Here is a 25,286-nt window from a genome sequence, read left to right on the forward strand (position 1 = left end):
CCGATGTTTTCTGATGTGGCCTTCTGAATCAGAATGTGGTCGCCCGTCGTCTGATGCCGAACCCGTCTGGACAAAGGCAGACGTCGGCACGACACCGAGGTCGACGTCCATGGTTCCTACACGAACATCGGTTTCGGTCTGCAAACCGGACGGTCCTGAAGCGAGCACTGGAGGCGACGCCGTGCTTGTGTCCTCGGCGCTTTGTGCTGCGGCGGGTGGCGTTGACGAAGCTGCTGACGCAATCGAGATTGGTACGACGGGGTCCTGTGCAACCTTGGCGTAGGTGATGGGTAAGGACGTGACCGTCGAAGCCTGGGTCTCTTCACGTAACGGCGTCTGTATTAAACGGCGGTGTAAGCATTCGGAACGTACATGTCCCTCCTGGCCACATCCTGCGCACGTTCGTGGCTGTCCATCATACATGACGATGGCCCTCACACCGCCAATCAGCAGGTACGATGGGACATGTTTCGTCAGCTCAATTTTTATTTGCCGGACGCCATTTAATACGGGGTAGGTGGTAAATGTTTGCCACTTCTCCGCGACGTGACCCAAGACGGTGCCATATAGTTGGAAAGCGGCAATGACCACATCCTGAGGCACCTCGAACGGGAGCTCAAACACCCGCAATGTCCGGAGACCGAATCCAGCTCTGGCGACTGTCACAGCACCCATATGTCCATCAGAGTGTTTAAATTTGAGTCCAGTGGCATGACGGTGAATGATGTCATTGCAAAGTTCCTCCGTCGACATCTTGATGTAGACAACACTTCCAGTGATGGAAAAATGTATGCCTAGTACGTCCTGGGGGTTCAAACGTAGATCCTCACGTATAAACTGTTCGACTTCGAATGCTCTGGGTCTTGGATGTTCGGCCTGAAACGTTACTTTGATCGTTGCACGGCGGTACGAGTGCGCCATGGTGTACGTTAGTACTGGACTCGATAGACACAAACACCGCGACGCGGAAGTAAACACCGCCGAGAGCGGAACGTCGGAAGGCGCGCGGAGCAGCTCCGCACGCTAACACGGCTGCGAGCCGACTGAACTCGGGACCTTTGCCTTTCGCGGGCAAGTGCTCTCCCATCTGAGCAACCGAAGCACGACTCACGCCCTGTCCTCACAGCTTTACTTCTGCCAGTACCTCGTCTCCTACCTTCCAAACTCTACAGAAGTTCTCCTGCGAACCATGCAGAACTAGCACTCCTGAAAGAAAGGATATTGCGGAGACACGGCTTAGCCACAGCCTGGGGGAAAGGCAAAGGTCCCGAGTTCGAGTCTCGGTCGGGCACACAGTTTTAATCTGCCAGAAAGTTTCATATCAGCGCACACTCCGCTGCAGAGTGAAAATCTCATTCTGATTTATTTCTTTTTATTTAAATTCTTTTTATATCTATATCACCGATTGTTGTAAGATGACTATTAAAAGATTATAATTAATGTTAGTCTGGTTGGGAATTTGGTAAGCTAGACTGGATACCTGGTGAAACAGATGCTCAGTAATGCAAGGTTAACTTCCCCAGATAGCTCACAGCTTTTAACCCGCTTTTATTGTCTTGAGTATCAGCACCGCTTTCAGAACAACTTAATGCATCAACATTACAAAGTTAGTACGAGAAAGAACAACGAAACGAAATATGGCATATAGACGGTCCCACTAAACAAGCAATTAAGAGTAATTTTGCAATTTTAGGCTACAGACAGGTAATTGGAGAGTTTGAAATTCAGTATGTTAATGTCCTAAAAAGCTGTTAGATACCTTTTTCAAAATATTTGTTCAAGGTACTTCTGATGACTAATCGATTAGGCTTGGGTTGTTTCTGTAAACTAAGCCATCATTTCTCTGTTCATTTTAAAACGTTTGAAAGTCTCAGTCGATTGGACTAAATCAAATTTAGTAACCAAAACTTTCACTGGTATGCGCTCACGAGCTCCAAACGAGCGTCGTCGGAAATTTCCAAAAATGCGTCCTGAACCGAGTACCGGTTGCGCACCCGTGTTGTAGATTGTGTATTCAGACATCAAGCGGGTATCGCCTGTGTAGAAGTTGATGGAGGACGGATTGAGGCTGTTTGATGAGCTAATGGCACTAATGAGATAGCGTCGGCTAGTCGGCTAGAGAGAGAGAGAGAGAGAGAGAGAGAAGGGGATAGAGAGAGAGAGGAGGGGGCACCTCGCAGTACGCTGATGATGCTGCTCCACATGCGTGTTGCCCGCGCCGCCCCAGTTGACCTTTAGGCGCTGTGAGGCGTCCGCCGTGGCATTCGCTTTGCAAGCGGCGCGCTGGCGCACTTCCCGCCGGCAGCGGGGAAAGCAGTGCCACACACCGGCAGGTCACCAGTCGCTTCCTCCCACGTCACGTCGTGCCTACGGGCGCACCAGGAGGTGGATTACTCGCACTGACACTTCGAATATACCGGGTGATCAAAAAGTCAGTATTAATTCGAAAATTTAATAAACCACGGAATAATGTAGATAGAGAGGTAAAAATTGACACACATGCTTGGAATGACATGGGGTTTTATTAGAACCAAAAAAATATAAACTGTCCGACAGATGGCGCTGGACAGCAAAACGTCAGTGACTCCGCATGGCAATCGTGTATAAAAGGAGCTGTAATGAGAGAGAGAATCAGATGGGCCAGCAGGCGCAGCATGTTGACGTTATTTGAAACAGCGCTTTTAATGAAGCTGTATTATCAGAATGGGGAATGTGCAAGTTCAGCGTTACGATTCTAGCGCCATAGGAAGGCGATGCGAACGGGTAAAAGTCCGTTGACAAATGCAGCTGTGGCGAGAAAGATTTCGAACATCGAAGCCACGGGTTGTTTAGACGATAGACCACGTAGTGGCCGACCGAGCACAAGGCGTAATGCTGCTGAGACAGTTCAGGAAGAAATGGAGACTGTAGCGGGTTGGTCTGTGCACGGGGAAGTCAGCGCTCGTGTACTCGCATGCCGCACCGGCATTCCATACACTACTGTTTGGTTGGCACTGAGGCGTACCCTCCGATGCTATCCGTACAAAATCCATCGGCATCACGAACTGTTACCTAGCGATTTAGTGAAGCAGAGGGCATTTGCGGTGTGGGCGTTTCAAAAGATGGTGGAAGATGACGATTGGTTGAGTAACGTGTTGTGGACCGACGAAGCTCATTTCACGCTCCGAGGGTCTATCAACGCCCACAACTGCAGAATTTGGGCTACCGAAAATCCTAGAACTGTCGTGGAAACTCCATTGCACGACGAGAAAGTCACGGTATGGTTTGGATTTACCACATCTACCGTTATCGGGTCTTTTCTCTTCGAGGAAATGCGTGATTCTGGTTTTCTACCTGCTACCGTGATAGCTGAGAGGTACGCCGATATGTTGCAGAATCGCATCATCCCCAACCTGGCTGATAAACACCTGCTGGAACGTACGATGTTTAGGTAGGATGGCGCTCTACCTCATATTGCTAGACCCGTGAAAGATCTCTTGCGCGCATCCTTTGGTGATGATCGTGTGCTCAGCCGCCACTTTCGTCATGCTTGGCCTCCCAGGTCCGCAGACCTCAGTCCGTGCGATTATTGGCTTTGGGGTTACCTGAAGTCGCAAGTGTATCGTGATCGACCGACATCTCTAGGGATGTTGAAAGTCAACATCCGACGCCAATGCTTCACCACAACTCCGGACATGCTTTACAGTGCCGTTCACAACATTATTCCTCGACTACAGCTATTGTTGAGGAATGATGGTGGACATATTGAGCATTTCCTGTAAAGAACATCATCTTTTCTTTGTCTTACTTTGTTATGCTAATTATTGTTATTCTGATCAGATGAAGCGCCATCAATCGGACATTTTTTTGAACTTTTGGTTCTAATAATTCCAAGCATGTGTGTGAATTTGTATCTCTCTATCTACATTATTATGTGATTTATTCAGTTTCCCAAATTTATACTGACTTTTTGATCACCCGGTATTTTTCCCTCGAAAGCAGATCGTAGTATCGTGATATCTCAGTAGATGTTAACTTCTGGTAAGGATGGGCCTTATCTTTTTGTAAAACGCCGCAGTGATGTTGAATGGCATATTTGTCGCAACTTGATAAGTGAGTTTCTTTGACCCAAACTGGAGTAGATTTACTACGAATACAAGTGGTTCCAGCAGGATAGCGCCACCTGCTATACGGCGCCAAACCACGTGCATTGTTGCAGGAGAAACTTGCGAGTGCCACTTGATGCTCAGTCGGGTTACGGGCGTTGTTCCTGCCTGAGGTCGGAGCTCTTATGTACTGAACTCCGGACCCCATATTCCCCAAGCCACTTATAAATTTAATTTTATATCCTTCCCACTACCCGAGGAGCTATCAAAAAAATAGTGAATGAATATTTTTAGCAACAACAGCAGACGCTACGACCATTTGATGTAATTTGCCCGACAGCCTGATCTGTCAAGTTAGACAGTTTCTGACTTGTCAGAGTTCAGTGACGCTAGACTGAGGTTGTGTTCATCGTGTCTGCCCCGCATCTTGTATTTCGAATAACACGTGAGCATTTAGTTGAGTTTCAAGTTAAAAAGTGACAAAGAAATTCATGAAATGCTGATATTAGTGTATGACGATAATGATGTAATTCTTAAGAGTTTTTACGAATCGTATGACCAATTTAAAAGCGGAAATGAGCTAGTAGAAGCGGAGTAACGTTCGGGACATATCGTCACTTGAAAAACAGAAGGAAACGTGCAAAAAATAGCAAAAATTGTTTGTCCAAACAAGCGAAGAGCTATTCGAGAGCTTACCGAAGAACTTAACATCTCTTACGTGTCTGTGCAAAGCATTCTAAATGACAATTTGCAAATGAGTGAGGGATAAATTTGTTCCCAGATTTTTGAGTGATGAATAGAAGGAAAATCGTGCATCAGTTTTTAAGATGATGGATCGTCTTCATTTATATCCGGACTTCATATCCGGACTGCAGATGAAACTTGGGTCCTTGGGTACGACCTTGAGACGAGAATTGAGAGTTCTCAATCAAAAACCAAACAATCTCCTCACCCTAAAAAGTGACGTCATCAAAATCGAATATCAAAGTCATGTTCGTTGTTTTTCGACATTCGTTCCAAGGGGAGCAACTGTAACACCCGAATTTTACAAGGACCTACTGAAACAGTTTCGAAAGAATAAGGGGACCAGATAAATTACCAATAGCTTCCTTCTTCATCACGACAAGGCACCGTGCCACATGTCACTATTGATTCGCGAGTGTTTGGCCGGAAAGTGTGTTCCTGACTGTCCACATCCACCTTACTCATCAGATTTAGCACAATGCGACTTCTGGCTCTTGCCAGAAATTAAAACCGTGCCGAAAGTAAAACGTATTGATAGCATTTCCAATCCCGAATGGGCTACGAGATAGAGGCTGACCGCCCTTCCAAAAGAAGTCTTCACGCTGGGATAAGCGTATCGCCAATCAGCGACGCTATTCTGAAGGGGATTAAGTCAGACTCCACGTAAGCTTATTGCTTTCTTTCTAATAAATGTATTCACCCTGTTTTTTGATCATACTTTGTACATGAAAGACAACTACAGTTTAGTTTTTTGCTAACCTGCCTGATGTTGTAGTTTTAATGACTAGCAGTGTAAAAACTATCTGGTAGGTAACGCTGGAAGTTTCATTAGACTGAAGTTAGATAACAGTGTTGTTTGTACGACAGACGCAAAGCCAGAAATATGAGTGCAGAAGGACTTGGATAGGATAGATGCTCTGCAAAAGGTTTGATATTTGACTCTCAGCACTAACCGATCAGCTTTCGATTACAGCACTAGCTATGTGTGACTTAAATCAGTGATAAACGTAAAGTACCTTGATACCACGACCGGAACCTTCTGTGTCGGAACAATCACATAAAATTAATCGTAGGGTAGGCAATGCCAGAATGGTTCATTGGAAGAATCCCAAGGAAATGTAATTCATCCACGAATGAGGTGACCTGTCATTCAATATATTCTTGAGTATCTCTCCTACCAGATACGATTAACAGAGGAAAAGTAGGGAAGGAAGATTAGGCTTTAAAGTCCTGCCGACGTCGATGGCCTAAAAGACGAAGCAAAGACTCATAAATGTTTGAGCATGGGGAAGAGAATTGGCCGTGTCCTTTCGAAGGAACCATCCCGCAATTTGCCTGGAGCGATTTAGAGAAATCACGGGAAACGTGAATGTGGATGGCCGGACGCTGATTCGAGCTGTCGTCCAACCGACTGCGAGTCCTGTGCGCTAACCACTGCGCCACCGCGCGACCTGATTAACAAAGGAGGTGCATAAACGATTAGAAGAAGAGCTGAACGTTTCGTTTCAGCTTCAGTTAGCGCGAGGCGGTCATAGTGTTGACCTCTCATCGGACACCACTGACAGACGCTGCGAGAGAGGCGAGGCTTGGCTCGCTGTTGGCTTTCCCAGAACGCACCTTCTCTGGGAAGTGAAGCAATGTTTTACCTCTTTCCATATAACCCCGAAGATGACGATGACGGTAAAATAAGCTGAACTCAGACTTTTACCGGGGCAGACCAACAGCTGTTGCTGCGAACCATTTCACAAAAATGGAACGTAAGAAACAGAGGAATTTATAGTGTTACAAGAAATTCCGCTACGCACAGCAAGGTGGATTGCGGAAAAGTAAATGTAAAGGTTCAGCTTCACTCCAGTTCATTACGGGAAACGTACAGGTTTCTTCTGCTCTGTCAGGAAGGACAGAAGTCGGATCCTATTTTTCGTCTTGACAAATTAAGAGCACGGATTACCTTCATCTTCGTCTCACTTCGCGCTACGTAACGCCAGAATGAGCTTCCTATCTACGTTTCCCAAACCAACTTACTTGAAAAGAAAGAAAATATCCTGCGTAAAAAAGAGTTTAACTTTTATTTCTGTACCTTATATGGGTACTTTGTTATCAGAGCTTCCTTTGTGTTTATTTCGTGATATACTCTACGATAGAAAAAAAAGGCCCATCACCCAGCAATTACCCGAATTGGACGGAAATTCTGACCTCACAGATCAGCAAGTTAATGTTTGCCGCACACATGAACAGTTTCTACTTTTCATCTTCGTGCTTACCAAACCCTACCTTGGCCAGCAGGGTCACCGGATATCACCTCAATTGAGAACATTTGGGGCATTATTGGCAGAGCCTTCCAAGCATCTTGGAATTTTCACGAGGACATTCTGCAAGTTTATCAGTCAATGCCGTGCCAGAGGTGGGCCAAAAGGTTCTTGACTTGCTCAGTTTGTGAAGTTCTCTTGAATAAATCATTCAATTTTTCTGAAATTGTAATCATTTGTTTATCTGTACATGTATATCACATTTACCGTCCCATTCGGATAATTCCTTCGTGGTGCGTCGTACTTTTTTTCTGCCTCAGAGTGTTTTTGTGTGACTGGAGATAGGTCATTGGGCAGTAAGCGTATCGTGGTGAGGAGAAACGGAACTTTGTTTAGCAATTTACATTCGTCTGTCCCCATACGGGAATGACAGGCTTCAAATGATCCTCTTGACTGGCGACAATAAGCAGGCAGTCGCTGCATCAATGGACGAAGCAGCGAGTCACCCGCGACGCGCCGGCGCCCTCTGCTGTCTGCAGTCTGCTGTCGCCCGTGGCCTGGCCTGCTGTAGGCCGTTCAACGATTTAGTGCCCCGCCACAGCTGCTTATTGTCTACAGTCACTATGGTCCATCGTAACTTCGTTGGTGGACTCGTCTGTAAAGTGCACATAGTGTGAGACGATGCAAAGGTCTGCAAACACTAAGTTTGTACGTTTTTTGACAGTAAGCCAATGCTGCAACGTAAAATGTCGACGAATCTGCCAGTAGCTTTGGATGAGCAACGTAGCTGCTCAGGAAACGCTCGAACCAGGTTCCCATTTGTCTCTATGCTCCCCAAAAGCAATTCCGGTCACTTCCATAGACTGTGGTACAGTAATTTCTGTAGCCAATTACTGCTTTATCAATGCCGCTAGTAATAGTGTACTTTACAGATAAGAACTCAATTTTGATGTGTGTGTGCATTACGTCTGTCTGTTACATCTGCCTTCTAGAACAGGTCAGTGTTTTATACGCTCAGTCAGAATTACTCATTGGTTCTCAGTGTGAAGACTTCTCGGTATGTCGAATGACAGATTAAGTTCCTATCATCTAGTCATAATCACGAGATAAGATTTAATTTACGTGAGATCCTTCCTCGCCCATCCACAAAACGATATAGCAATTAGGCAGTGTCACTCTTATCCTCAAAAACTCCACTTCCTACACTCCACCCCCCTCCCCCTCTGACCTCCGCCCCGCCCACGGCCCCGAAGCAAAACCAAAAACATCTCAGTATACAACAAAATGGCATAGCGAACGTACTCTTCATTCGGAAAAGTATCACTCGTGTACTCTGCTTCCCATCGCTTCGTGACATATATAGCACAACTTCATTAAGTCCTTCTACCTCCACCCGTCCTATACATTCCTCGACGTCGATCGCTGGCACGGCCGACATGCTAAGCGTATCTTTCTGTAAATTATCTCTGCCATTCAACTCTTCACAGACAAATACAGTCAGTGGTCAGTGAAGTTTTCTGTTATAACTAATACCATTTAACTACTTCTGTTATTAGGCCTATTATTACTGATATTTACATACGAGGGGCGTTCAATGGGTAATGCGCTCATTTCTTTCCTGCCTTCAATGCTACGGACTTACACGCCTAACTGGGAGAGCCTGTATGTCCACATGGTACCACTCTACTGGTCGATGTGTGACCCAACGTCTTTCTGCGTCAATAGCCTCTCCATCATCAAAATACTGCTTCTAGCGAGTACATTCTTCATAGGGCGAAACACATGGATATCGAAAGGTGCGACATCCGGACTCTAGGAAGAATAACTAGTTATATCAATTCACTCTATACCGTCACATTCCAGCCTGAACTAACTGTATTAACACAGGCATCTCTGCAGCAGATGCAGCGGCATCTCTCTCAATAAGGAATTAGTTAAAATGATTAGATGGCAAGAGAAGAGTATGTGTGGGAATTTGATCGTTTTGGAAAAAAAAATAACGATAGTGATCGCAAAGGATTAAGAATAATAACCATAAAAACTGCGCTCACAGGCAAACCCGCTACAGGACGGTTAAAAGAGCAATGTGGCTTCCAGTCCTGATCTTTACGTAACTTTAACGCAACTTCTTCACGCAATTCTCGGATCATTTGAAAGTAAAGTTATTACTATCAACGCGAAAGCAAATATTTATCAGTTAAGTCCATTATACCAACGAGTTATCCACTCGCCACGTGGTCTCAGGATCATGCACAAAGCAGCGATATTCTGCCTCCAAAAAATTAAATAATTAGTCGCTCGGAAATATTCATGTAGCACACTAATTACAGAAAGGGGTGGAGGGGGGCGAATGGGGAGGGACAAAACTAGTCAACGTAAGTGAGAAAGGCGTTACTTAGCGTGTGTACCCAGTGGATCCACGTGTATGAGAACAGAATAACTGACAAGGCACAAACACAAAATCCAAAGGGGCTCAAAACTAAGTGAATTTCAAACACAATAAGTAGAAAAATACGCAAATAATCTACAGGGGAACGAGAAAGTGCTGATGCTTTCAAGTTTACTGCTTTCCTAACTCAAACACATCGCGACTCAATCTTATTCTGCGTCCACCAGGAACACACGTGCTTACCGACCAAAGGCTGGAACACCACTTCTCGAAAGAAAGTCACCCTCCTTCCGTTGTTCAGAGCTGAGGCCTAAGTTTTTAGGAGAGGGAGGTGGGGCCCGCTCCACTGGCCAATGAGGATGGGCAGAAAGGCCGCTAGAGCTAATTATTGTTTTCGCAGGAGACCCGAACGACGCAGGAAGTCCAGTGATTCGTTAAAGGCGGTTCAGGGAGACCTCATCACAAAACCATAAATATGTGAAAAGCGAAATTCTGATAGTTGGTACTGCTACTTAGGAGAAGGGTCTGTCGTGGCTTTAACAAAGCATACAAGCCAATCACCCATGCTGTCAAACTATACAGTCACGGCGGGAAAAACCATAATAGCTACTTGAGGGAGTCTGCGTTTTAGGAAAAATAAAGTAAAATGCCTTGCTCCAGCAAAATCATGCCATCGTAATATTACATATGACATAAATTATGAACTGAGTGCGAAACAAACGCACGTCTTTCAGTAGGACTCATTTTAATAAACTGGGGAGTAATTACCATGTACATCTACATCTTCATCTACATGGATACTCTGGAAATAGCGCGCGGAAAGAATGAATACCTATATTTTTCCTTACGAGTCTGATTCCCCTTATTTTATTGTGGTGATCGTTCCTCCCTATGTAGGTCGGTATCAACAAAATATTTTCGCATTCGGAGGAGAAAGTTGGTGATTGGAATTTCGTGAGAAGATTCCATCACAACGAAAAACGCCTTTCTTTTAATGATGTCCAGCCCAAATCCTGTATCATTTCTGTGTCTCCTTAGTACGTATGTTACGTTTTCTAAGTGTCCTGCCAATAAAACGCAGTCTTTGGTTAGCCTTCCCCACAACATTTTCTGTGAGTTCCTTCCAATTTAAATTGTTCGTAATTGTAATACGTAGGTATTTAGTTGAATTTACGGCTTTTAGATTAGACTGATTTATCGTGTAACCGAAGTTTAACAAGTTCTTTTTAGCACTCATGTGGATGACCTCACACTTTTCGTTATTTAGGGTCAACTTCCACTTTTCGCACCATTCAGATATCTTTTCAAAATCGTTTTGCACTTTGTTTTGATCTTCTAATGACTTTATTAGTCGATAAACGACAGCGTCATCTGCAAACAACCGAAGAAGGAACTATAGGGGCGAAAATTCTAGGTGAAGAGAGAGACTGCAATATATCCAACAAATGACCTACTACGTTATGTGTAAGCAGTGCCCTAATACGAAGAGATTGGCACAAGAAAGGAATTTGTGACAGGACACATCAAAACAGACACATGACTGATGATCAACAAAAAAATCTGTGCATAAATGTACGAAACTCGAGGTTGTATGCACAAGCCACCTGATGTCCACTGCTGAACAAAAGCCTTCCCTAGACTTTTTCATGCATTACAGTCATGAACTGTACGCAGCCATACTGAGCATGCATGCTACCCACTTACCTTCCATTAGGCTGTCAGCTCCGCCTAATTGTATCTCTTGGTATCCAGCAAATACCAAACATTCCCTTAGTCGCAAGTACCGCCCTGCTCCATTCCATCATCATGACGGTACTGGTTACATCTTTCAACCAAGTATGTTCCCTGATCATTCCCAACAAGCAACTTAAACAAGTTTCCGTGCAGTCCGGCCTGTTTCATAAATCCATATTGTGCCACACATTGAATATTTCGGCACAGTCATCTTCCCATCCGTGAAGCTCGCCACGACAGCGCCGCTGTGCCACTGGGAATCTAGCCAGAGGGCGTTCCTGGTGGCATGTGAACAGCAGCGGAACTGCTCCGAGCATTCCAGAGGCGGCCCGACATAGAAAGGTGAACTCTGCTGTACGGTCAAGAACCAACCATCATCAGATGGCTAACGCCGGCTTCAGTATGGAGGTGGCTGCAATCCAATGGCCCTGCTCTAGGGGCCAAGGTTGTCTTTATCGTCAAGCTGGCACGTGATGCGCTATAGTCAGAAGATGAGTCTGCTGTACGGAAAGCTACCAACTACTTCATCTGAGGCCAGCATTAGGGGCATTGTGGAAATTTCAAAGCTTGTGGCATATACAAGGCGGCTGAGTATTGGCATGACAGCCAACAGTGTCTGGGACATCAGTAGGCTGGCTAAGGAAGTGCCAGAACTGGAAAAGTGGTCTGCTGTATGGAGTGCTACCAGCTACGTCATCAGAGGACAGCACCAGGGCCAGTATGGGAGGAATAGAAGGTCCTGTGACTCCACGCCAGGGGCCCAGCGTACGTAAGGTGAACATAGTTCTCTGTATCAGCCTAGTCCAGGATATGCTGGAGTAAGAAGAGAGCTACGCACCAGGGCCACTGTGCAACTGGCTGACACTTCTGCAGTGCGTCACCAGGGGCCAGGTATTGACATAATGGCAGAGGCTACATGGGGCGTGTGGGCTAGGCCAGGATGTGCAGAGGACCACTGTGTATGCAACTGACGTCCTGAGTAGTGTCGCTGGGGGCCAGGCATTGATACGACATCGAGACCGTCTGGTGCATCAGTGGCTAGTCCAGGATATTGCGGAGGCTGAAGCCAGTTGAGCTATAAGGAGGGTTGGCGGCTACATCATCTGAGACCAGAACTAGGGTCACAGTCCATCTCTGAGGGACAGCTACAGGCATGTTGGCCGAGGTCGTCTCAGGCACTAGTGGGCTGGTCCTAGATGTGCTGTAGCCGAAAGGGTGTCTTCTGTATGGAGAGCTACCAGTTACATAGCCTGTAACCAGCACTGGGGCTACTGACGATCCTGCATCGCGTCACCAGGAACAGGACATGGCCACGTTGGTCGAGGATGTCTGTGGCACTGGTGGCTAGTCCAGGATGTGCAAGAATCGGAAGAGTAGTATGCTGTATGGAGAGCTACCATTTACATCGTCTGAAGCCAACACTGAAGCCCCTTTGAAGTGGCTGACAATTCTGTGGTGTGTCGTCAGATCCAGGCAATGGGACAGTGGCTGAGGATGGCTGGGGCATCGTAGTACTGGCCCAGGATGTGACGGAGTCTTCTGTACTAGGCCAAGCAGGCGAGATCGACTTGGTCAGTGCCACTGGTCGTTATGGTAATGACTCAGAACAAGTTACAAATACAAACAAGCCGTTATAGCCTTTAATGATGGCTGCAGCATTGGGAGGAGAAACGTAAGACGGAGAAATGGATCACGTTCTAATGCCCATAAAATAAACTCACTAAGGATCCAAATGCCTGCATGCATTATTTACAGAACTTTGCCACAAAAAAATTCTCAGTGATAAAAGTTGTCGTTAAAAATATTTCCACTTGTTGAATGAATTTAAAAATGCTGGAGGAATGAAGAATAGTTTATGACGTATGGTGTGCTGGATATGTTTTTCCACAAATCAGCGAGACGTCGGGAGAACCAGCCGAAATCGTCGCAGCATTCTTCATCATTTTTGAGGTCCCAACATCACTGGCTGAGAAGGAGCTGCATTATAAAGGATACTTTAGAAGAAATGCTGACTAGGAAGAGGAGTAAAGGATGATTAAATTACTAGGTAAGTAACGACTTCAAGATTAACGCCTTATCTATGAAAAGGATGGCGGAAACCTTGCACGACTGGAGCATGCTCAGTTTGCAGTGATGGGCATGTCTTATGGACGTAGTACATCATCAACACCATCGTTCTCAACATGAACATCAAAGTGGAAGAAGAATTTTTCCAGAACACATTTCACAAAGCGTGCAAAAGTGTATACATTTTAAAGTGATATTTTGAGAAACAATAAAAAGACATGTGCAGAAACAATATCTTTCTTTCATTGTTTCTGTAAAAACTTAAAACATGACTCTCAATTGCAGAGTTACCACAAAGCATTCGGCTTTGTAACTCTCTATTCATTCGTCACCTTTCCTGGATACTTATTTTGAATTTGAGGCTCCTGTTTTCTTCTTCAGCGTCCTTGAAAATCGGAATTTTTTTTTTCCGAGACTCCTTGTACGTGTAGTCCACCTTCAGGTTTCCACTGACAGGGTGGTTACTGTAGCCGCTAGACCAGTTCGATAACCCCAGCACAACTAATTTGATCGCGACGTTGTTCGATGAAACTTTCCACTACAGCCTAAGGCGCTTCAGAAAAACACTGCAAATACAGAACGTCCATAAATTATCTTTACAACTTAAGACTTTAATAACCTAACTGCATGTTTGGCCTGGTTCATACAGACAACGTCCGATACCCAAAGACAGCTACCGTCCCGACCAAATATTTGGGCTTGGCATTTATCATTTATGGAAACGGGTAGTGATGTCCATAAGAAGGTGGTGGGTCACCCATGTGTTGCAGACGCCAATGTGGACAATGTACGGAAGGCACTTGCAAGGAATCAGAATCTGTGCGTACATCGGACAGAGAGTTGGAAATGAGACGATCAACAGTGCACAATGTCTAACAAAGCCCACTGATAAAACATCAGCCAGAACGGTTTGCAGTGGATATGCTACACAAGACTGACACTTTTTGGAGAGAATTTGTTTCCCCGATGAGACGAGGTTTCATGTACCTTGCAAAGTGATTCGTCATGACGTATGTTTATGGGATTCACAGCTTTCTCTGCATCACTGGTCCACTCTTTTTCATCGAGTCTGTCGTCGGTAGCAGTGTTTACCTAGACATGTTACAATAGTCTGCTGTGCCACAATCTGAACGCCTGCAACCTGATGTCATACTGCAGCATGATGGGGCACCAACCCACTGGTCTCAATATGTCTGTCACTTTCTAGATGAAAAGTTTCGGGATGGGTGGACTGGACGAGATGGTCCAGTTTTATGGCCGCCACGATGCCCTTACCTCGCGCTACTACACTTCTTCCTGCTTTGGAAAGGATCTGGTGAACCAAACCAAGGTCAGTTAACTACACGATCTGAAGGCACGCATTCGCAATTCATTTGAACATGACACTGTGGAGATCTTGAATTGTACGCGGAGAGCAATGAAATTCCGACTAGATATTATGCATACCACTAAGGAGGCACACATTTATGTGTATCAATGGGGAAACAAAATTGTATGAGGTGAACTCATTTGAAGAAAAAAAGACCACCCTGAACGACTAGAGATAGGACGTTCATATTCACAGAACATTAGGATGTTATGCAAAAATGATTACCATTTCAGTCACCTCAGGTCAGGATGTATTGCCGGCCTCTGTGGTCGAGTGGTTCTAGGCGCTTCAGTCAGGAGGCGCACTGCTGCTATGGTCGCAGGTTCGAATCCTGCCTCGGGTATAGATGTCTGTGTTTTCCTTAGGTTAGTCAGGTTTAAGTAGTTCTAAGTCTAGGGGACTAATGACCTCAGATGTTAAAAGTCCCATAGTGCTTAGAGCCATTTGAACCATTTTTTATCAGCATGTGTCCTGTTACCTACTGGGAAAAAGAACCGTCTACATCTACATCTACATTTATACTCCGCAAGCCACCCAACGGTGTGTGGCGGAGGGCACTTTACGTGCCACTGTCATTACCTCCCTTTCCTGTTCCAGTCGCGTATGGTTCGCGGGAAGAACGACTGTCTGAAAGCCTCCGTGCGCGCTCTAATCTCTCTACTTTTACATTCGTGATCTCCTCGGGAGGTATAAGTAGGGGGAAGCAATATATTCGATACCTCATCCAGAAACGCACCCTCTCGAAACCTGGCGAGCAAGCTACACCGCGATGCAGAGCGCCTCTCTTGCAGAGACTGCCACTTGAGTTTATTAAACATCTCCGTAACGCTATCACGGTTACCAAATAACCCTGTGACGAAACGCGCCGCTCTTCTTTGGATCTTCTCTATCTCCTCCGTCAAACCGATCTGGTACGGATCCCACACTGATGAGCAATACTCAAGTATAGGTCGAACGAGTGTTTTGTAAGCCACCTCCTTTGTTGATGGACTTCATTTTCTAAGCACTCTCCCAATGAATCTCAACCTGGTACCCACCTTACCAACAATTAATTTTATATGATCATTCCACTTCAAATCGTTCCGCACGCATACTCCCAGATATTTTACAGAAGTAACTGCTACCAGTGTTTGTTCCGCTATCATATAATCATACAATAAAGGTATTCGCAATACATTACATTTGTCTATGTTAAGGGACAGTTGCCAATCTCTGCACCAAGTGCCTATCCGCTGCAGATCTTCCTGCATTTCGCTACAATTTTCTAATGCTGCAACTTCTCTGTATACTACAGCATCATCCGCGAAAAGCCGCATGGAACTTCCGACACTATCTACTAGGTCATTTATATATATTGTGAAAAGCAATGGTCCCACAACACTCCCCTGTGGCACGCCAGAGGTTACTTTAACGTCTGTAGACGTCTCTCCATTGATAACAACATGCTGTGTTCTGTTTGCTAAAAACTCTTCAATCCAGCCACACAGCTGGTCTGATATTCCGTAGGCTCTTACTTTGTTTATCAGGCGACAGTGCGGAACTGTATCGAACGCCTTCCGGAAGTCAAGAAAAACAGCATCTACCTGGGAGCCTCTATCTAATATTTTCTGGGTCTCATGAACAAATGAAGCGAGTTGGGTCTCACACGATCGCTGTTTCCGGAATCCATGTTGATTCCTACTGAGTAGATTCTGGGTTTCCAAAAACGACATGATACTCGAGCAAAAAACATGTTCTAAAATTCTACAACAGAACGACGTCAGAGATATAGGTCTATAGTTTTGCGCATCTGCTCGACGACCCTTCTTGAAGACTGGGACTACCTGTGCTCTTTTCCAATCATTTGGAACCCTCCGTTCGTCTAGAGACTTGCGGTACACGGCTGTTAGAAGGGGGGCAAGTTCTTTCGCGTACTCTGTGTAGAATCGAACTGGTATCCCGTCAGGTCCAGTGGACTTTCCTCTGTTGAGTGATTCCAGTTGCTTTTCTATTCCTTGGACACTTATTTCGATGTCAGCCATTTTTTCGTTTGTGCGAGGATTTAGAGAAGGAACTGCAGTGCGGTCTTCCTCTGTGAAACAGCTTTGTAAAAAAGGTGATTAGTATTTCAGCTTTACGCGTGTCATCCTCCGTTTCAATGCCATCATCATCCCGGAGTGTCTGGATATGCTGTTTCGAGCCACTTACTGATTTAACGTAAGACCAGAACTTCCTAGGATTTTCTGTCAAGTCGGTACATAGAATTTTACTTTCGAATTCACTGAACGCTTCACGCATAGTCTTCCTTACGCTAACTTTGACATCGTTTAGCTTCTGTTTGTCTGAGAGGTTTGGGCTGCGTTTAAACTTGGAGTGAAGCTCTCTTTGCTTTCCCAGTAGTTTCCTAACTTGTTGTTGTACCACGGTGGGTTTTTCCCGTCCCTCACAGTTTTACTCGGTACGTACCTGTCTAAAACGCATTTTACGATTGCCTTGAACTTTTTCCACAAACACTCAACATTGTCAGTGTCGGAACAGAAATTTTCGTTTTGATCTGTTAGGTAGTCTGAAATCGGCCTTCTATTACTCTTGCTAAACAGATAAACCTTCCTCCCTTTTCTTGTATTCCTATGAACTTCCATATTCAGGGATGCTGCGACGGCCTTATGATCACTGATTCCCTGTTCTGCACATACAGAGTCGAAAAGTTCGGGTCTGCTTGTTATCAGTAGGTCCAAGATGTTATCTCCACGAGTCGGTTCTCTGTTTAATTGCTCGAGGTAATTTTCGGATAGTGCACTCAGTATAATGTCACTCGATGCTCTGTCCCTACCACCCGTCCTAAACATGTGAGTGTCCCAGTCTATATCTGGTAAATTGAAATCTCCACCTAAGACTATAACATGCTGAGAAAATTTATGTGAAATGTATTCCAAATTTTCTCTCAGTTGTTCTGCCACTAATGCTGCTGAGTCGGGAGGTCGGTAAAAGGAGCCAATTATTAACCTAGCTTGGTTGTTGAGTGTAACCTCCACCCATAATAATTCACAGGAACTATCCACTTCTACTTCACTACAGGATAAACTACTACTAACAGCGACGAACACTCCACCACCGGTTGCATGCAATCTATCCTTTCTAAACACCGTCTGTACCTTTGTAAAAATTTCGGCAGAATTTATCTCTGGCTTCAGCCAGCTTTCTGTACCTATAACGATTTCAGCTTCGGTGCTTTCTATCAGCGCTTGAAGTTCCGGTAATTTACCAACGTAGCTTCGACAGTTGACAATTACAACACCGATTGCTGCTTGGTTCCCGCATGTCCTGACTTTGCCCCGCACCCGTTGAGGCTGTTGCCCTTTCTGTACTTGCCCAAGGCCATCTAACCTAAAAAAACGCCAAACAACCCCTGCTACCCGTGTAGCCGCTTGCTGCGTGTAGTGGACTCCTGACCTATCCAGTGGAACCCGAAACCCCACCACCCTATGGCGCAAGTCGTGGAATCTGCAGCCCACACGGTCGCAGAACCGTCTCAGCCTCTGATTCAGACCCTCCACTCGGCTCTGTACCAAAGGTCCGCAGTCAGTCCTGTCGACGATGCTGCAGATGGTGAGTTCTGATTTCATCCCGCTAGCGAGACTGGCAGTCTTCACCAAATCAGATAGCCGCCGGAAGCCAGAGAGGATTTCCTCCGATCCATAGCGACACACATCATTGGTGCCGACATGAGCGACCACCTGCAGATGGGTGCACCCTGTACCCTTCATGGCATCCAGAAGGACCCTTTCCACATCTGGAATGACTCCCCCGGTATGCACACGGAGTGCACATTGGTTTTCTTTCCCTCTCTTGCTGCCATTTCCCTAAGGGGCCCCATTACGCGCCTGACGTTGGAGCTCCCAACTACCAGTAAGCCCACCCTCTGCGACCGCCCGGATCTTGCAGACTGAGGGGCAACCTCTGGAACAGGACAAGCAGCCATGTCAGGCCGAAGATCAGTATCAGCCCGAGACAGAGCCTGAGACCGGTTCGTCAGACAAACTGGAGAGGTCTTCCGTTCAGCCCTCCGGAATGTTTTTCGCCCCCTGCCACACCTCGAGACGACCTCCCACTCTACCACAGGTGAGGGATCAGCCTCAATGCGGGCAGTATCCCGGGAAACCACAGTCGTAGTCCGATCGGGGGATGCGCGGGACGAGCTGGCCGTCCCCTACAAACCCCCATCCGGACCCCCACAGTGATGCCCATTGGCAACAGCCTCAAGCTGTGTGACGGAAGCCAACACTGCCTGAAGCTGGGAGCGAAGGGATGCCAACTCAGCCTGCATCCGAACACAGCAGTTGCAGTCCCTATCCATGCTAAAAACTGTTGTGCAAAGAACGTCTGAGCTAATCTACAGAGAGCACAAACAAATCGACACAAAATTTAAACGGTTATTAAAATACAAGATTGCCTAGTAAAGGCAGTAATGCTGCTACTTGCGCACTGCTGACACACTGCTCGGCGGCGGAAGGAGACTACGCGATTTTACACTATTCAGGTACTAAAACTCGATGCTACAACTCTCAAATACTATAATACGCCCGAAATTTATGAATTAAACAATGCAAGTACCAAAACCACGCAAAGAAATTAAGAATTAAACTATGTAACAAATGAGTGAGCTAGGAGTATACGACTTGCTGCTGCAGCTGCTTATCCAACGGCGGCAGGGAGCACACCGTCCCGTGGTATAGCCATCCATGCTGCATTCACCTGGTTCCAAAGTTCATCTTGGGTAGTCGGCATTGCCTCACAGCGCTGCACACGTCGTTTCTCCATATCCCACACATTTTCGATTGGCATCAAGTCCGGTGATCTGGCGGGCCTGGGCAAAAGGTTGTCATACTCTAACAACAAGGAGGCGAATGTTCGTGAAGTAACATGTCTTGCTGAAAAATAGCACCTGGAGAGTTGTGCGGAAAGTGTACGGCTACGGGTCACGGAGTGTCATTCACATAGGAACCAATGCTCACTGTGTCCTCGACACAATCCAACTGTGATTTGTGTTTGTAACCAATAGCACCCCGCACTATAAGACCTTAACATGGCATTATACACTACTGGCCATTAAAATTGCTACACCAAGAAGAAAAGCAGATGATAAATGGGTATTCACTGGACAAATATATTATACTAGAACTCACACGTGATTACATTTTCACGCAATTTGAGTGCATAGATCCTGAGAAATCAGTGCCCAGAACAACAACCTCTGGCCGTAATAACGGCCTTGATACGCCTGGGCATTGAGTCAGAGCTTGGATGGCGTGCACAGGTACAGCTGCCCATGCAGCTTCAGCACGATACCACAGTTCATCAAGAGTAGTGACTGACATATTCTGACGAGCCAGTTGCTCGGCCACCATTGACCAGACGTTTTCAATTGGTGAGAGATCTGGAGAATGTGCTGGCCAGGGCAGCAGTCGAACATTTTCTGTATCCAGAAAGACCCGTACAGGACCTGAAACATGCGGCCGTGCATTATCCTGCTGAAATGTAGGGTTTCACAGGGATCGAATGAAGGGTAGAGCCACGGGTCGTAACACATATGAAATGTAACGTTCACTGTTCAAAGTACCGTCATTGCGGGCAAGAGGTGACCGAGACGTGTAACCAATGGCACCCCATACCATCACGCCGGGTGATACGCCAGTATGGCGATGAATACACGCTTCCTGCGTTCACCGCGATGTCGTCAAACACGGATGCGACCATCATGATGCTGTAAACAGAATCTGGATTCATAAGAAAAAATGACGTTTTGCCATTCTTGCACCCAGGTTCGTCGTTGAGTACACCATCGCAGGCGCTCCTGTCTGTGATGTAGCGTCAAAGGTAACCGCAGCCATGGTCTCCGAGCTGATAGTCCATTCCGCTGCAAACGTCGTCGAACTGTTCGTGCAGATGGTTGTTGTCTTGCAAACGTCCCCATCAGTTGACTCAGGGATCGAGACGTGGCTGCACGATCCGCTACAGCCATACGGATAAGGTGCCTGTCATCTCGACCGCTAGTGATACGAGGCCGTTGAGATCCAGCACGGCGGTCCGTATTACCCTCCTGAACCCACCGATTCCATATTCTGCTAACAGTCATTGGATCTCGACCAACGCGAGCAGCAATGTCGCGATACGATAAACCGCAATCGCGATAGGCTGAATGCGACCTTCATCAAAGTCGGAAATGTGATGGTAGGCATTTCTCCTCCTTACACGAGGCATCACAACAACGTTTCATCAGGCAACGCCGGTCAACTGCTGTTTGTGTATGAGAAATCGGTTGAAAACTTTCCTCATGTCAGCACGTTGTAGGTGTCGCCACGGGCGCCAACCTTGTGTGAATGCTCTGAAAAGCTACTCATTTGCATGTCTCAGCATCTTCTTCCTGTCGGTTAAATTTCGCGTCTGTAGCATGTCATCTTCGTGGTGTAGCAATTTTAATGGCCAGTAGTGTATGTCTTGTGCGAATGCAGCCTCTGTGATGATGCTCCTCCTCTCTGCGGAGAACCAAAATGTGGCCATCATTTTCAAACAAACGTAACCTGGATTCGTCCGAAAACACTATCTGATGCCATTCCAGTCACCAGCGACTTCTTTCCATACACCATTTCCGTCTTGCATGTTACTAAACATCCGTCAATAGTAGGCGGAGAAGTGGACGACGCTTACGTAACCAATGCCGTAATAAACGGCGACGAAGTGTCACCCCTGACACTGTGCGATGTCTTCCACTGTTGCGTCAGAGCCAAGGAGGACGCTGATTTGTCCTCCAATGCCATTCAGATGAGGTGTCGATCTTCTTGGAGGGTGGTTTCGGTGGTGCGACCTGACCTATCTTGTCGAGTTCTACGACCTTTCGTGAATGAGTCTGCACAGACCAGTTGCACTGTCAAAACACTTCGACCCACACGAGCAACAATTTCCCGGATGGATGCATCACATTCTCTCATGCCAATAATTCGTCATGTTTCAAAGTCACTGATTTGACGGTAGGGTTTGCGCATGCGTCTGCGAGGCACCCTGCCAGTCTGAACAAGTCACACTGATCCGTCACCTTCAGTTTATGGCGACAACGAGAACCGCAGGCACATTTTACCGGTAGGTGGTTTTGCGCCGCGATATCGATGTTGACCCTGAACACGCGGGCCGCCATGGATCAAATGCTAATCGTTTCTGCAGTACGGTCTAATGTACAGGTCCTGTGAATATGAACCTCCTATCTCTAGTCGTTCGAGGTCTATTTTTTTTCTGAAAATAAGTGTATCTTGTCACATGTTGAAAACCATTGTTAAAATCGACCACAATTTTGAAGGTATTAAATTTATGCTCAGGCAGTAATGAGTATTACTTCAGCGGAACCGTCCGCACAGTTTCGCTGCCACGTGCGTGCGCTGTTCGGACCGCAGCAGCCAGCGTGCGACGTACTGCATTCCGTGGCCTGCAACCTCCGTCCAGACTATCTCGGCAGGTCGCCACGGTACGGTATGGTACGCTGCAATTTCGCGTCCCGTTCGCGTGTAGCTGACAGCAGGCCGTGCAATTAGCAGGGGGATTGGCCCGGCGTCTTACCTGCTCTTTTAATAGGCCCGCCGGAAAGCGGGCCACCGCTCCATTACGCTTTCTTCGCAATTTGTGGGAACGAGTTTGTTGTTTACTGCCGGAAAACATAGAGGCCGGCGTTTTTAAAGGCGAAATTAATGCTTGTACGCGCCGGCCGTCGGAACATTCTCCTGCATGCCATGCGAGAGCCTTATACGGTGTGGATCTAAATGTTCTTTCGGTGTTACATTCTGGAACGCTTTCCTGTCATTTATGGACGACAAGCGAAATACAGAGTTTAACTGCTGTACATTCTATGATAAGTTAGCTGACAGGCTAATTACAGCTCCTACACGAACTGTGGGAGTGAACTTTTCATTTTTTTACCACCTCTTATTTCTCTTTTCTTTTTTATCTGATAACAGCCTGTTTCTAAGATAATTAGTGAAAGGCTGCCACATTCTCTTACAAACTAAAATATTCTGGACTTTACAGAGTTTTCTAACGGTAATGAAGCAAACTAACAGTATAGTAGAAAATTACCACTAACATTTTCCCCCTCCCTCAACTCGATTCTTTGATGAAGCGAACTCTCACCTACAAAACCGTTTTATCTCCTGAACTACATGTCGAACAATGATACGACTTTGCTGATACATTCAGTGATATATGTGGAAGCTGCCTGCAAAATGTGTTGCAAATAGAGCTAGTAGTAAAGGAGCAATAAATATTAAAACGTCCTGCTTCTTACTGAAATTTTACTGCATAGGCAGCAAAAATGTAGCAAGCGTCAAGCTATCATCCTTTCACTATTTTGTAGGGGGGTGTAAGCGAAAAAAGTTCTGAAAAGGTTCGAAATTACATTATGTGATCAGTAATATCCGGTCACCCCCAAAAACATATGTTTTTCATATTAGCTGCAGTGTGCTGCCACCTACTGCCAGCGACCTCAGTATTCATCACACATCGTGAGAGAGCACAATAGGGCGCTCCGCGGAACTCACGGACTTCGAACGTGGTCACGTGACTAGGTGTCACTTGTGTCATACGTCTGTACGTGGGATTTCCACACTCCTACATACCCCTATGTCCACTGTTTCCGATGTGACAGTGAAGTGGAAACGTGAAGGGACACGTGCAGCACAAAAGCGTACAGGCGGACCTCGTCTGTTGACTGACAGAGACCGCCGACAGTTGAAGAGGGTCGTAATGTGTAATAGGCAGACATCTGTCCAGACCATCACACTGGAATTCCAAACTGCATCAGGATCTACTGCAAGTACTATGACAGTTAGGCGGGATGTGAGAAAACTTGGATTTCATGGTCGAGCGGCTGCTCATAAGCCACACATCACGCCGCTAAATGCCAAACGACGCCTCGCTTGGTGTGAGGAACGTAAGAATTGGGCGATTGAACAGTGGAAAAGCTTTGTGTGAAGTGAAGAATCGTGGTACACAATGTGGCGATCAGATGGCAGGGTGTGGGTATGGCGAATGCCCGGTGAACGTCATCTGCCAGCCTGTGCAGTGCCAACAGTAAAATTCGGAGGCGGTGGTGCTATGGCGTGATCGTGTTTTTCGTGGAGAGGGCTTGCACATCTTTTTGATTTGCGTAACGCTATCACAGCACAGGCCTACACTGGTGTTTTAAGCACCTTCTTTTCCCAACGGCGAAGAGCAGTTCACGGATGGCGACTGCGTCTTTCAATACGATCGAGTATCTGTTCATAACGCACGGCCTGTGGCGGAGTGGTTACACGACAATAACATCCCTGTAATGGACTGGCCTGCAGGGAGTCCTGAGCTAAATCCTATAGAACACCGTTGGGATGTTTTGAAACGCCGACTTCGTGCCAGGCCTCACCGACCGATACAGCACCCCGTGGAGAATGGGCTGCCATTCCTCAAGAAACCTTCCAGCACCTGACTGAACGTATGCCTGCGAGAGTGGAAGCTGTCATCAAGGATAAGGGTGGGCCAACACTATATTGAATTCCAGAATTTACAGATGGAGGGCGCCACTAACTTGTAAGTCATTTTCAGCCAGGTGTCCGGATACTTTTCATCACATAGTGTATTTGTAAACTTTGTTGGTTGTCGGTAATTGATCTTATTCTGATATAGTGAGTAATCTGTGCACAGAGAATTATGCTGCATCAAGACGTATACGCAGTTTCTAACTCTAATAAATGACTAATTATGTTAAATCCTTAACGTAAGATTATAGGTCATGACAAAAAGTATACGATAGACTTCTTTATTTTTATATTTCTTCAATAAGCATATAAAATACAGAAAACCAATTTCTTGTTGAGCCAGGAAGCCAGTACAAAGACAAACAGCAGCTAGGATTATGCACCGTGTTTGTCATTCATTAATATACAATAGACGTTCAACAAGTAACACAAGACTTTTTTCCTGAAGCCAGATTCGTTTTATTCAGGATTCCAATACACCATATTATTTCCCACTTTATTGGCTACAAATCCTCATTTTTCAGCATAATCTCCGTTCCATGCGACGGCCATACGGTATCTTACTGGTAGGACATGTATGCTTGCGTGGTACCACTTCGTTGGTCGACGTCGCAGCCAACGTCTCGCTGCATCAATTGTCTGCCGCCGGCCAGGGTGGCCGAGCGGTTCTAGGCGCTACAGTCTGGAACCGCGCCACCGCTACGGTCGCAGGTTCGAATCCTGCCTCAGGCATGTATGTGTGTGATGTCCTTAGGTTAGTTAGGTTTAAGTAGTTCTAAGTTCTAGGCGACTGATGACCTCAGAAGTTTAGTCCCATTGTGCTCAGAGCCATTTGAACCAATAGTCTGCCCATCGTCAATGTACTGCTTTCCCCGGAAGCATCCTTCATTGGACTATATATATGGAAGTTGGAAGGTGCATGATCCGGTTTGTAGGGTGGATGAGAAAGAACAGTCCAATGAAGTTTTGTGAGTTCCTCTAGGGTGGGAAGACTTGTGTGAGGCTTTGTTTTGTCATGTAGAATGAGATGTTCGTCTGCATTTTTGTAGCGACGGACACGCCGAAGTCCTTTCTTCAATTCGGTGAGGATGTATGTGGCCGGCCGGCACTCCGAAG

The 25,286-nt window shown here is 46.2% G+C and overlaps 1 protein-coding gene across 1 annotated transcript in view; it reads left to right on the forward strand.

The window, feature by feature from the left end:
* Window positions 1–11,674: 11,674 nt before the first annotated feature.
* Window positions 11,675–25,286, forward strand: part of LOC126252122 (uncharacterized) — a 71,477-nt gene continuing 57,865 nt past the window's right edge. The window contains exons 1-2 of the mRNA XM_049952987.1: window positions 11,675–11,966; window positions 12,669–12,772. Coding sequence (XP_049808944.1) covers window positions 11,675–11,966; window positions 12,669–12,772 — 396 coding nt within the window. The remainder of the gene's footprint in view (window positions 11,967–12,668; window positions 12,773–25,286) is intronic.

Source organism: Schistocerca nitens, chromosome 4, assembly GCF_023898315.1.
Source record: "Schistocerca nitens isolate TAMUIC-IGC-003100 chromosome 4, iqSchNite1.1, whole genome shotgun sequence".
Classification (NCBI taxonomy): Eukaryota; Metazoa; Arthropoda; class Insecta; order Orthoptera; family Acrididae; genus Schistocerca; species Schistocerca nitens.